Raw genomic sequence first — 13,380 nt, 5'->3', positions numbered from 1 at the left:
CGTGTGTCAATGTTTATAGAAGTAATCTAGTTGAAGAGAATACAAATGTTCGATCACAATGAAATAGATCACAGTCAATGAACTAAGGAGACTGCTAAAGATGTAAAACATCAAAAAACTCCCAGACAATAATTGTCTAAGAGAATGTCAAAGAAAATTACAAAGCAATAATTGAAAACTTTCGAGGGTTGAAATAAATGACTGCAGTAACAAAGACATAATATAATCCTGAAGAGTGGATGGGATTTCACTGTGTACAGCACAATGGACCTCATATCTGATAATTGACATTTGATTGCTGTAATCTAACAACAGTTTTAATTATGTCTTAAGTGACTTATATAAGGGATCAAAGCACTCTTGAAAGAGATTTACTGTGCACTCTCCTGGTCAACGTAATGTCCCTTGCCCTCTATTTCAGATTATCGCTGCCACTCATTGTGTCCTATGAAGTTCAACTCCTCATCTGTGGCCTACTCACTGGGAGAGTTGGAGCCTCATTCCAACTGCACTGGAGATTACTTATCTTTTTGTTCTCCTCAGCAGGAAGTACCCCAGCTGAAACAACCCTTTCATTGCACACCACTCAGTGAGTGAGATATATAATTTTTTCAATGTGTACAATTAACAAAGAATCACCCTTTCATGGATGTCTCGTATTGAGTAGTTCCCCACTACAGTCTGCCCTTCTGGTTCTCATTCATCCTCTGCAGCACCCAAAATTCCCCAACCACTTTTGAGTTTCTAGGAGGGGTGCTGTCGCAAATTCCAAACGCATTTCCATTGAGGCTAGCACACTTTCTACTGTCCATCTCCCCCATCCTATTTAGACTTACTTGCTTACTAGTGCGCATCAGTAACCTTCACTCTAAAGTGTAACCTATGCAGCAAACCATTTCAATGTTCACAGAAATGCAATCTCCGACAAGGCTGTTCATGTCACACAAAGTAATTAGAGAGATTTACAGATAGCCCAATGTAATAACTAAAAACTACATCTGACCACCATAAACATGCCAGCAAAAAGGGTGAGTGTTGATGCTTGACAAGCCCTCTATTAATGCAGACTGTAAGTTAAAGCACATACCTGTTTCCAGTGCGGTCAAGCCGGGGGTCCTGGCACATGTCAAGTTCAGGGGTGGAGTCAATAATATCTTGAACGTCAGACCACTCATCACTGCTGCCCATCCCTGCTGGAAGACATCTTAGTTGAGATATGCTTAAGAGAAACATCATGCCACCATGTTTTCCTTGTTGAGAACAGAGAAGCCAACAACCAGTGCTACATGGGGCTATGCAGTTACTGTCATATGAACAATGGGCTTCTTGGGAACTTAAGGCCCGCTGTCTGAAACAAAGCGTCAGTTTTAGATCTCTTTCTGGATATACAGAAATCAAATAATATTAATGGTTAACTTTATGACCATTTATTTGCTCCTTTATGAGAGTTGACCAACATTCAAGCAGTACAGCACAATAAAAAGCATCTCCAGGATGATAACACTATTTTCATTAGACTATTTCCAAGTTACCAAGGGAGGACTGTAGGGGACAAGAAAGAATTGTGCTGAAATAATTCCAGGTAAGCCACATTTGCATCAGATTTCCTTGTCCTGTGTCAGTAGGTAACAAGGAAAAACAGCAAACTTCAAGAGTAACTAAAGAGGTTTAAGGACTTCTGAATGGATACACTGAGGTCAGATATGTGAGTACACTACTCAATTCAACTTCTGAAGAGATGAGTATATGGATGGTGAACCTTCATCTGAAAATGTCTTGAGTCAATTTGCAAACATTCTTTTTCAGATTTGTTTTGCAATTATGTTGAAGCATCAAATATACTGGAATGGCTACGTGGTCACTGACTCCCACTTCAAGCAGGACATGTTCTGCAAGTAACGCTAAGGAATAGAATCATTAGCTCGCACAGTGCCCTGTGTTTTAGGAGCTATCCAGGTGTTGAAAGCAGGTACCAGGAAGCCGTAGGTAAATCAGCTGTAAGTTTATTCTGTAACTACAACCCCACACCAGGTCACGGCGTGGTCAGGAAGCATAATGACATATCAGTTGACAGCTCCTAAAGCTGGAAGGGTGGTGGAACGTTGGGGAACCAATGGGAGGGGAGAGGTGACAATGGGTGCTCTCAAGTCAGAGAGGTAACTGGGGCACAGGGGAGAACAAGGTTAGGATACAACACATCTTCCTCTCTTGAGAGTTTTAAAGGATTGAACCCTCGGTGATGAAACATACATTCATGCGGGAGGAACGGTGAACATTAATCATATACAAAGTCTTCATAACGTTTTGGCTTACGAATGGTTCGACCAAACCTCCCCGTGACACAGTGAGGATCAGAAACACAATCGGTGTCAGAGTGAGGATCATTACTGGTTCTGCCAGACCTACCGCTGAAGCTACGACTGTCAGACATGACTTCAGAGTCAGAATGTGAGTCGCCATGACAACCCCGCGTTGGTAACGGAGTGTGAGGACTGACATCAACAGACCGGTCTGATGAGTGACAATCAGCAAAGTCAGAGACAGGTGGGAGAACATGTGAAGTCTCATTGCTGGGCATGCAACCATGTTCAGAACTAGACATATCATAATCAACCCACAAATCTTTACTATGCACATTAGGTTGCATTTGACTTGGAGCTTTGCCTTCAAGATGGCATTTCGCCAATCTGCTCATGTGCCACACTTTCCCATCGTTGAGTCTAGCGGCGTTGTTATAAAGTTCATTGATGCGAAGAGGTGAGGTGAATCTGCTTTCTCCTTTCCTTACTTTCTAAGCGAACTTTCACCAGATCTCCAACTTTGAATGAGTGTTCTTTTGCACTATGTTTTGAGTCATACCATTCTTTGTAGTATTTTTGCGCCTTGATAATGTTGTTCCTGATGACGTCTGGTGACCATTCAAGTTGCTTTGAAACAGGCATCCAACCTAGGTCAATGCTCAGAGGCTGTCTGCTTCTCATGAGCACGAAAGGTGCATTGCGGGTGCTGGCACAACGAGAGATTCTGAAAGCCCAGATGAGTTTGAACACCTCTTCTTCCCAGTTAAGATTGGCATTCCTTGACAATTGTATGTGTCCCTTGAGGACACGGTTGAAGCGTTCTGTAAGACCATTTCCTTCAGGGTGGTACAATGAAGTAGTGTGGTGGGTGATACAGTTCCTTTCAAGGAATGATTTGAACATCATGGAGCAAAATTGTGGACCATTGTCTGTGAGAATACATTTGGGTAGACCTTCACCTAGGAACAATTTATCCAGGAATGATATAATAGTTGAACTGTCTATTTCAGAAACGATTTCTATTTCCGGCCATTTGGAGAAGTGATCGATGACCACTATGATGTACTTGATACCTCCATCATGTCCTTCAATTGGTCCAGCAATGTCCAGGCCTAATTTTTCCCAAGCCATTTGGGGAGGGTGAAGTGGAGAAAGGGAAACTTTGGATGTCTTGAGAACTTTATCAGAATCACTGCATTCGACACAGTTCCTTATGAGGATTTCTATTTGTTTGTCGATACCTGGCCACCAATAATAGGTTCTGACTCTTTGCTTTGTTTTAGTGATGCCAAGGTGACCCATGTGGCAAAGTTTCAGGATTTTGACTCTGAGAGTGATGGGGCGATGGCCTTAGCGACTCTGTTCAACACACCATTTTCATAGCTGATTTCATTCCTTATTTCCCAATACAACTTAATGTTGTCTTGAAGGTGGCGTTTCTCTGGCCACGAAGGGTTGACATATTTACATACTTGGACGAAGCACCTGCGTGCCGGTTCTGGCATCGAGGCCTTTGACGGTTGTGTGGCGGCCTTCTCTTCCACCCCTAACGATCTTTCTCTACTGATGAGGGAAGTTATCCCGAAACCCGAGACATGTCTCGGGCGATATCCTAAAACCCGGGACATGTATCGGGTCTTGAGATTCATCAGTCCAACAAGTACCGACTTGCACCCACCTGGGTGATCCACTAAAGAACTACAAGTACCAGAGTCCCAAGGGGCGATCCGGAGGAGGGGCTAGCGGTGTGCGCTCCATTGATGACTAAACACAATATGGCTCCCTTGAGCTTTGGGCCGACGGGCTCTTGGACGACGCACCTGCGTGCCGGTTCTGGCATCGAGGCCTTTGACGGTTGTGTGGCGGCCTTCTCTTCCACCCCTAACGATCTTTCTCTACTGATGAGGGAAGTTATCCCGAAACCCGAGACATGTCTCGGGCGATATCCTAAAACCCGGGACATGTATCGGGTCTAGAGATTCATCAGTCCAACAAGTACCGACTTGCAGCCACCTGGGTGATCCACTAAAGAACTACAAGTACCAGAGTCCCAAGGGGCGATCCGGAGGAGGGGCTAGCGGTGTGCGCTCCATTGATGACTAAACACAATATGGCTCCCTTGAGCTTTGGGCCGACGGGCTCTTGGACGACGCACCTGCGTGCCGGTTCTGGCATCGAGGCCTTTGACGGTTGTGTGGCGGCCTTCTCTTCCACCCCTAACGATCTTTCTCTACTGATGAGGGAAGTTATCCCGAAACCCGAGACATGTCTCGGGCGATATCCTAAAACCCGGGACATGTATCGGGTCTAGAGATTCATCAGTCCAACAAGTACCGACTTGCACCCACCTGGGTGATCCACTAAAGAACTACAAGTACCAGAGTCCCAAGGGGCGATCCGGAGGAGGGGCTAGCGGTGTGCGCTCCATTGATGACTAAACACAATATGGCTCCCTTGAGCTTTGGGCCGACGGGCTCTTGGACGACGCACCTGCGTGCCGGTTCTGGCATCGAGGCCTTTGACGGTTGTGTGGCGGCCTTCTCTTCCACCCCTAACGATCTTTCTCTACTGATGAGGGAAGTTATCCCGAAACCCGAGACATGTCTCGGGCGATATCCTAAAACCCGGGACATGTATCGGGTCTAGAGATTCATCAGTCCAACAAGTACCGACTTGCACCCACCTGGGTGATCCACTAAAGAACTACAAGTACCAGAGTCCCAAGGGGCGATCCGGAGGAGGGGCTAGCGGTGTGCGCTCCATTGATGACTAAATATTTACATACGTCGTTTAGCGTTGAATCCTGAGACATGTGATTCTCCCATTCTCCAGTAGAGATTCCCTCGAAATTCGTGTTGAAGAGTAGAGCCACTCTTTCATCATCCTCGGGAGCATTCGAATTCTCGTTATGTGGCAGGGGTAATATGCTGAGAAAATCAGCGACTTTGTTCTTGATACCTGGCCAATATTCTGCTAAGTAGTTGTAGTCCAATAATTTTATTAACATTTTACTCAGACGTGGTGAGGCATTTTGTAAACCAGAAGCAGATAAGATCTTGATCAATGGCTTGTGGTCCGTGCGAAGATGTATGTTGTATCCCCATATGTATGCTCTGAAGTGGTTGAGCGCCCAAGAACAGGCAAGCATCTCGCGTTCTATTACCGAGTACTTCTCCTCGGCAGGGGTGAGTGACCTGGAGGCGAAAGCCACAACCCATTCTTGATTTGAATTATCCTTCTGTGCTAGCACTGCACCTAATCCTTTGTTGCTACCGTCCGTTGTGACATAGATTTCGGCTTTGGGATCAAATCCTTTGAGGAAAGGTGCTTCACTAATTTCTTTTTTGATTGTTTCGAAGGTGGTCTGACATTCTGGGGACCATTCAAATTTTGTTTTGTTTTTCAGCAACTGTCTTAGACTGTACATTTTTTCTGAAAAATTCCTTATGAATTTGGAGTAATACTCTGTTAATCCGAGAAAGGCTCTGATGTCCTCTTTACTGGATGGGCAAGGAGCATTAAGAATGGCATTCACTAAGCCTTGCTTTGGTTTGATGCCCTCGTGGCTGATAGTGTGCCCCAAATAAACCACTTGTTCCTGGGAAATTTTACACTTATCTAGTTCAACAGTAAGACCATGCATTTTAAGTTTGTTGAAAACTTGCTTTAAGCGTGTGTCATGTTCCAGTTGATTGCCACCCATGACTAAAATATCGTCCTGGAAGAACCTGATGCCTGCAACGCCTTCCAAGATGGAAGTCATGACCCTTTGGAACAGCGCTGCGGCAGAGGCTAACCCAAAAGGTACCCTAGTGAAACGGTAACAACCAAATGGGGTGATGAATGTGGTGTATTTCTTGCTGTCCACGTGTAGGGGTATCTGGTGATACGCGGATTTCAAATCTATTATTAAAAAAATACACATATCATTAGTGGCATTAAACATTTCACAAATGCGTGGTAGCGGATACTGATCAACAATAATGTTCTTGTTAAGATCCCTAAGGTCAATGCACAGCCTAATTTTCCCATTGGGACGTTTGACCACAACCAAGGGAGAAACCCACTCCGCTGATTCAACTTCCTCAATTATTCCATCTTTGACCAGTCTATTCAACTCTGTTTGAACATCACTCCTTACCGACACAGGTAAGTGCCTTACCTTGTGGACACATGGGATGGCTGAGTCTTTAAGTTCAATTTTGTGTTCAAAACTGTTAAGAAGACCTACTTTTCCAGAGAACACTTCAGGAAAATCCTTATGAATTGTATTCTTGCATGACTCATCAACGGACAAAACAGGGTCTGCGCTGTTTGGGTTGAGGATTATTCCCAGATCGGCTTGGTCACTCCAGCCAAGTACTGAAGGTCCTTTTTTTGCAATGAAGAGTTTACAACAAGCTTCCCTGTTTTTGAACTCGAATTCCAATTCACGTGTTCCTAGAAATTCGATGTTGTTGCCAGTGTAACTTCTAGCAATGATGTTTGACTTCTCAAGCGATGTCCCGATTTTATCAGTAAGCAATTGTTTCCATTGATGATTGTGAAAGGGGAGCCGGAATCAGCCATTAAGTTTACAGTCACCCCTCCCAATTTCACATCGCACATGGGTTTCTTTTTTTTAGTGGGTGTAAGTTCCAATACATCATATTCAATGGAGAACACGTAATTGATGCTATCTGAATCCGAGTACTCCGAATTTTCATCTGAAGAGTCACTTTCATCCTGAATGTGTCTGACATGTCTGCTCTGCCTAAAGGATGCCCTATTGCAGGCCTTGGCGATGTGACCTGTCAAACCACATGACAAGCATTTCTGATGTCTAGCAGGGCACTTTGTTGAATCAGCTAAGTGGTTAGGAGAACCACATCGATAGCATTTGAGTTCAGGTGGATTTTTGTATTTACTGCTGTGACTTTTCTCACTTTTGTGCCTAGATTTGTAAGGTTCATTTTTTTTATGATACTCATGCGCAACTTCTTTATTGCTGGCCTTTTGTCTAAGTTTGTTTGCGTTGGAAGAATGAACTGCTTTAACGACAATTGGCTCATCTAAAACCGCTTTGGCACATCTGCCTGTTAGTTCAGCTTTTTTAACTAGAGCAACAACTTCTTTTAAGGAAGATTCTCCATTAACCCATAGTTTGTCTTGGATGTTGGGGTTACTCGCATGCATAATGATTTGATCGCGTACAAATTCTTCTTGCAATTGACCAAATCTACAAGTTAAAGCCAGGTTGTTCAAGGCCGCCACATAATCATCAATGCTCTCATCTTTGCCCTGTTTCCTTCTTGAAAATTTGTACCGGTCAACAGCAACACAAACGATAGGTGAAAAATGGGCATCTAAGTCATCTAATGCATGTTGATAAACATCATTACCTTCTCTTACCTTCTTTTCAATATTATTATAAGTCTTGACACCCCCAGGACCTAAGCAGTACAACAACACTTTATTTTTCTTTTCTGGAGTGAAATCCTCATCTTCCACAGTTTCTATATAATTAGTGAAATACTCTCTCCATTCCTTCCATGGCATACTAGGAGCACCTTTGAGAGGTAGGAAAGCTTGGGGTTGCGCAAGATTTAATGAACTAAGGGCACACATTGCCACTAAGCTTATGGATGAAGACAAACAAGTCTCTGATTTGAAAGCGCAAGCGAAAATCCAAGTAGCAGTTGTTCCTAGTGTAAAATGACACTTGCCTTCGAAGGGTTAAGGAGTGGACTCGAGATGAATTAAACCAAGAGTGAACGTCTAACTGTCCAATTATAAGTTACAGTTACAGCAGAAATATTTCACAGGCCTGGGGCATCAGCTTAGTTGTCACAGAATGAATTATTAGTTGACAGTACAGATTTTTGTTTTTAAGTAATGTAGTTTTGTTGTAACTGTCTTATTAGAAGCTGTTTGCAAGAAAAACATACAATTCCGTTAGAATTACATGGGTGTGTGCACATCACCGTGTATGTGCCTGGTTTGAAAGCGAAGTTATACAGGTTCCGAAGATTTCACCACAAGATGGCGCCAGACGCTGCGTTCCAGTGACGTGGAACGTGCTGAAGCATGCGCAGAAGAACGAAGCTGAGGAAAATATGTGGCGCGAAAACAGCTGACAGGAATTGTCTCTGCGTGCTTGTGAGGAAGAAGGCGCCTCTTTCCCAACCAGAACAGGCACGAAGAGGAATGTCCTAGCGCACACAGGAAATCACCAGGTGTCTCCCCCGAAAATGAACTACAGGCGCAGCACGATATGCTTTGGCTCTCACCTTCGCCGTGTGACGGTAACAACCCACGAAGCAGCAGCGCGCAGTCACTCAATCGGCACCTCTTCATCCGATGCCAGGGCTGTGCTTACCGACGGGTCGTCATCAAAGGTGGTGAGGGCGGAGGCCGTGGAATACACGCCGGGAAACAGCCGAGCCTCACAACTATGCAGAAGACAGGGACTTCGAATCACTCGCGCCGGGAAAACCGATCCTCATGAAAATGCAGCAGACAGGCTCCTCAACTCAGGTGTCGCCGCAGAGGAGCTCCAAGGACATTAACCAATTTCAGAATGTCATGTCGAGCATTATACGGAGTTCAGGTAGGAGGGCACTTTTCAGTATTAATGCTTAATTCCTACGAATAAAGTAGATCAAATCCGTGGTGAGGGGCTGTGGTTTACCTCGTCGCCACTTATTGAAAGCAGGTACCAGGAAGCAGTAGGTAAATCAGCTGTAAGTTTATTCTGTATCTACAACCCCACACCAGGTCACGGCGTGGTCAGGAAGCATAATGACATATCAGTTGTCAGTTCCTAATGCTGGAAGGGTGGTGGAACGTTGGGGAACCAATGGGAGGGGAGAGGTGACAATGGGTGCTCTCAAGTCAGAGAGGTAACTGGGGCACAGGGGAGAACAAGGTTAGGATACAACACCAGGCAACCTGATGTTGGTAAGGGAATATCAGTGTCTGTCTGAGGACACAGATGATTGTGCACGAAGCAAAGCTGAAAAGAATGTTCAAGGGAGGTCATGCAATCTGGAACAGCAGCTTAGTAGGAAACTGTTACAATCATCAATTTTGGCAAGGAGAAAAAGATCTCCAGATACATTCTGAGACTGAAGAGCAAACTGATATCTTTAAATCAGAAGGACGGCATCAGTATGTCAGGTAAATGGGACATGTTAAAGAGGTTCAAGAGGAAGGGAAGTACAGAATTTATTTCAGTTTGGGGGAGTTTAGGAAGGTCTTTCAGTAACAGATTTCATTTTCAGATGCAAGAATGAAGTGTGAAGAATAAAGGTATATCAGAGAAAAAAATTAGGCTCTTGTTCACAGAAAGGTAGTAGAAGAAGCGTACAATTAAGATACAATATCGAATAGGAAGGCATTGCAAAGGACAGAAAAAGAGAGAATCTAGATGTAAGCCTTGATGACCCACAGTAGGATCAGGCAGAGATGTCAGAGACAAGAAAAAGAAGATAAAGAGGCTCAAGGATAATTTGGAAAGGCAGAACAAGAGCCAATTGAATGCAGCACCATGGATGCCAAAGGGTTTTTAGTATCATGAGGATGCTGACAGCGTCAAAGAGCCCCAAGAGGTTGAGTAGCATAAGGATATTATGTAGTCTGAGTTGCAGGTCCGAGGTGATAACACTTAACACAAGAATGAGGGTGTTTCTGGGGGCGTGGCTTGGAGGCCGGTGGAGCTGGCTGCGTGAGCGCCGAGCTCCGAGCTCCGAGGTGATCCCCGAGAAATCCTGACTGAATTCGGCCCCTCCGACCGCCTGGTGGCTCAGGGAGCAGCAGGAGGGGTGTGGCCCTGCCCGGGAGCCGGCCCAGCGAAAATCGGGGCATGAGATGGGGCTCTGGGCGGTTGTGCCGGCCCGGGCCTAACAGCGGCGGAACGGAACAAGATGGCGGCGGTGCTGCTGTGGAATGCCCGGGCCTCTATCTGAGACGCTGCAGGACGATCAGAGGTGAGAGCGACTCCTGGTAGAGCCTGGAAGGTGGCTGGACGGGGGGCCCAGAGGATCGGAGGTGTGTGGCTGTACAACCATGGATCGCGACCTGAGGAGCGCTACACGGCGGCCTCCCTGTGAGAAGGCGGCCCGCAGCCTGAGAGACGGAGGAAATTGGGAGAGCGCTTCTAAGGCCTGGAGATCCCGGTGAAGCGCCCCGCCGATTGGAACTGTGGAACATCGGGAGGCAGAGCGCTGATGCCCCCTGCTGGTTGGGTGAGTGGGGCACGGTTGGACCTGCGGCCCTGAGCCGCGGAGGCGGTCTAGGGTCCGGGGGAAGGCTGCGGCCGGCGAACCACGGCTGGGTCGGTGGTCGGCGCTTAAACTGAGCTTAGTCCCTGCGGGGAGAGGCGGCTGTGAGCCTGTTTGGCGGCGGATGGGCGGAGAGCTCGTGAACATTTGTAGAGGCGGCCTAGGTGAGATGGCCCTGCGAATCTGAACTTGGACAGCGGGGTGCCTGGTGACCAGCAGGGGTAGCTGACAGTGGTGGACGGGGCCTGGAGTGTGGCGGAACTGGGAACACAGGGGTCCACGCATACTGCGGTGTCACTGAAGGGGAGAGGACCGCGTGGCCGACGATTGATGACTGGCGGTGCATTGGCCCTAGAGGACTGAGCTTGGCCTGGCACTGCAGGAGCGGCAAAGAAGGAGCGGGACCGCGAGCGGAGTGACCTTAACGCATTGGTTTTCAGGAGGGGGCCTGGCTCATTTGCCGGCGCTACAACGGCCGAGCGCAGGGGCTCACCTTAGCGGATTGGGTTACAACGCAGTCCGGATCAGGGCGAAACCACCAGACCTCTAGTTGCAGAAAGGGGCTGTTGGCCTACGTGTAGGGACGCCGTGGCACTGATACCGGCCGACTGGACAAACGTGACGCCGGCCCTCTTGTGGGGAAGAAGTGGATGCTGGTGCTATTCTGGGACTCCGGGGTGCCGAGGTGAACACACTTGCACCTACCCGGTGGCAGGCGACGTGGACCATGGGGAAACTAAAAAGAAAAGCAGGGGGCAGTGGCCCAGCCACCGGAGGGTGAATTGCAAACCCAGGCCGACTCGGAAGGGGCAGAGGAGGCCCAGTACCCCCAGTTCCAAAGACAGTTCGACCGTATACTTGAGGCGATTGCGGAGTCGCGCACAGCCCTGAAACAGGACATAGCGCAAGTAGCGACGGGGCTGGGACTGCTGAGGGCGGATCACTCTAAGCTGGTGGATCGGGTGAAGCAGGTGGAGGTAACACTGCAGGAGGTGGCGCTGGCCCAAAAGGTGCTGGAGTGTAAGATGGTGGAGGTGATGGATCGAGTCCAAGCGCTGGAGAAGCGTGCAGAGGACGCGGAAAGCCGGAATAAGCGAAACAACATCCGCGTGGTGGGCCTACCTGAAAAAGCAGAGGGATCGGATATGGTGCAGTTCTTGGAGCATTGGTTGAAGACCGTGGTGGCGGTGGAGGGCTTATCTCCCTTCTTTACATTGGAACGCGCGCACAGAGTGCCTGCTAGGCCGCCGCAGCCGGGGCACCCCCCGCGCCCGGTGGTAGCCAGGCTCCTACACTAGGAGGACCGAGATCTCCTACTCCAGAAGGCACGGACGGATGGGCCATATCAAGTCGGCAATGGCAGAGTGACTATATTCCCGGATTATACACTAGAGATCCAACGCTGTCGCACTTCATTCCTGGCGCTAAAGAGAGAGTTGAGAACAGAGGGCCTTCAGTACTCGTTGCTATTTCCAGCGAAACTGAAAATTATGCTAGATGGTGGCACTGATTTCCATGACACCCCTGAAGACCCGTGGGAATGGCTGGAAACTTACAGGGCGGGAACGGATAGACAAGGGCGGCGTTTGCAGGAGCCTTCGGAGGGACCACCCCGACGCAAATCGCAGCGCCTCCGGCGCAGACGGCATGGTGTGCAGAAGCCGCCGCAGTCCCAGACTGAGTTAGAAAGACAGGACGCGTTGGAGGCGGTGACAGCATTGTCCAGTAGTCAGATATTGCAGTCGCCAGGAAGCACGGACATCAGGCAGGATAAACCTCAATTGGACACTGAGACCTCGGAAGTTGGGAGTGTTCGGTTGCCGCAGGTCACGCCGGGCACGGCGGACGGACTTCGAAGAAGGGAGGTACCAGACTGCCAGTGGCGCTATAGTCCAACCATGGACGATTCTGTAGTTGGCAGCTGTTGGTACAAAGGTGTATTGAGAGGATATTTTGGGGGGCCGCTCCGGGCGGGACAGCACCTCAGTACAATGTGATTTTTTGAATGGATGACCGGAGCGTGGATGGGGGAGGTTAGCTGTGTTTTGTTTTCTTTTCGGGGGGGGGGGGGGGGGGGTCACTGAGGGACTACTATAAGGGTAAGGGCCGTCGCCCGTTGGCACTAAGTCCCCCCCTTTTTCGCCCTTACGGCATGCCCGCGGTGGCTGACAGTTTTGTTTTAGAACCTGTTCTGGGGAGGGTGGGGGGAGGGGGAGCGGGGGGATTAGTTGGGGTTGGGGATTCATTGGTGTGTTCATTTCTGCGCGAAGAGGGGCAGCAAGGGTGTCATGTGAGGATAGGGGCAGTACCTGATTTGCGATGTATCACTTGGAATGTACTGGGGCTACACACTATGATAAGGCGCCACAGAGTTCATGCGTATTTGGTTAGAGGAGGGGTCCATATAGCACTGCTTCAAGAAACGCACCTCACTAAGTCGGAAGGGCTGGCACTGCAGCGTCGGTGGAGGGGACAGGTCTTTACCACATCTTATTCGGCGTTTGCGAGGGGGGCTTTGGTTTGTATCAGGGCGGGTGTCCCATTTCAGGCGACTAAGCAACTGATAGACAGTGAGGGCAGGTTTGTTGCGGTAGAAGGCCATTGTATGGTAGGGAGGTGACAATATGTAGTATATATGCCCAAAATGTGGATCAAGCGGGATTCCTGGACAGAATATCTGGCACTTTGGCACATTACCTAGCAGGCCCGATAATAATGGGAGGGGATTTTAACTCCATAGCGGATACGGTCCTGGACAGGTCTCCCCCCCCCCCCCCCCCCCCTACCGGAGTCCCCGGTCCGCAGGTTGTCCAAGTACA

General features: G+C 48.3%; 1 protein-coding gene across 1 annotated transcript in view; it reads right to left on the bottom strand.

Annotated features, from left to right (window-relative positions):
- MAPK8IP3 (mitogen-activated protein kinase 8 interacting protein 3) overlaps positions 1 to 13,380 on the bottom strand; it is a 683,833-nt gene that overhangs the window by 339,806 nt on the left and 330,647 nt on the right. The window contains exon 7 of the mRNA XM_078662972.1: positions 1,088 to 1,190. Within this exon, the coding sequence (XP_078519098.1) occupies positions 1,088 to 1,190 (103 nt within the window). The remainder of the gene's footprint in view (positions 1 to 1,087; positions 1,191 to 13,380) is intronic.

This window comes from Lissotriton helveticus, chromosome 10 (assembly GCF_964261635.1).
Source record: "Lissotriton helveticus chromosome 10, aLisHel1.1, whole genome shotgun sequence".
NCBI classification, from domain to species: domain Eukaryota; kingdom Metazoa; phylum Chordata; class Amphibia; order Caudata; family Salamandridae; genus Lissotriton; species Lissotriton helveticus.
Note: the sequence above shows the minus strand (reverse complement) of the source record. Positions and strands in the feature narration are given on the sequence as shown.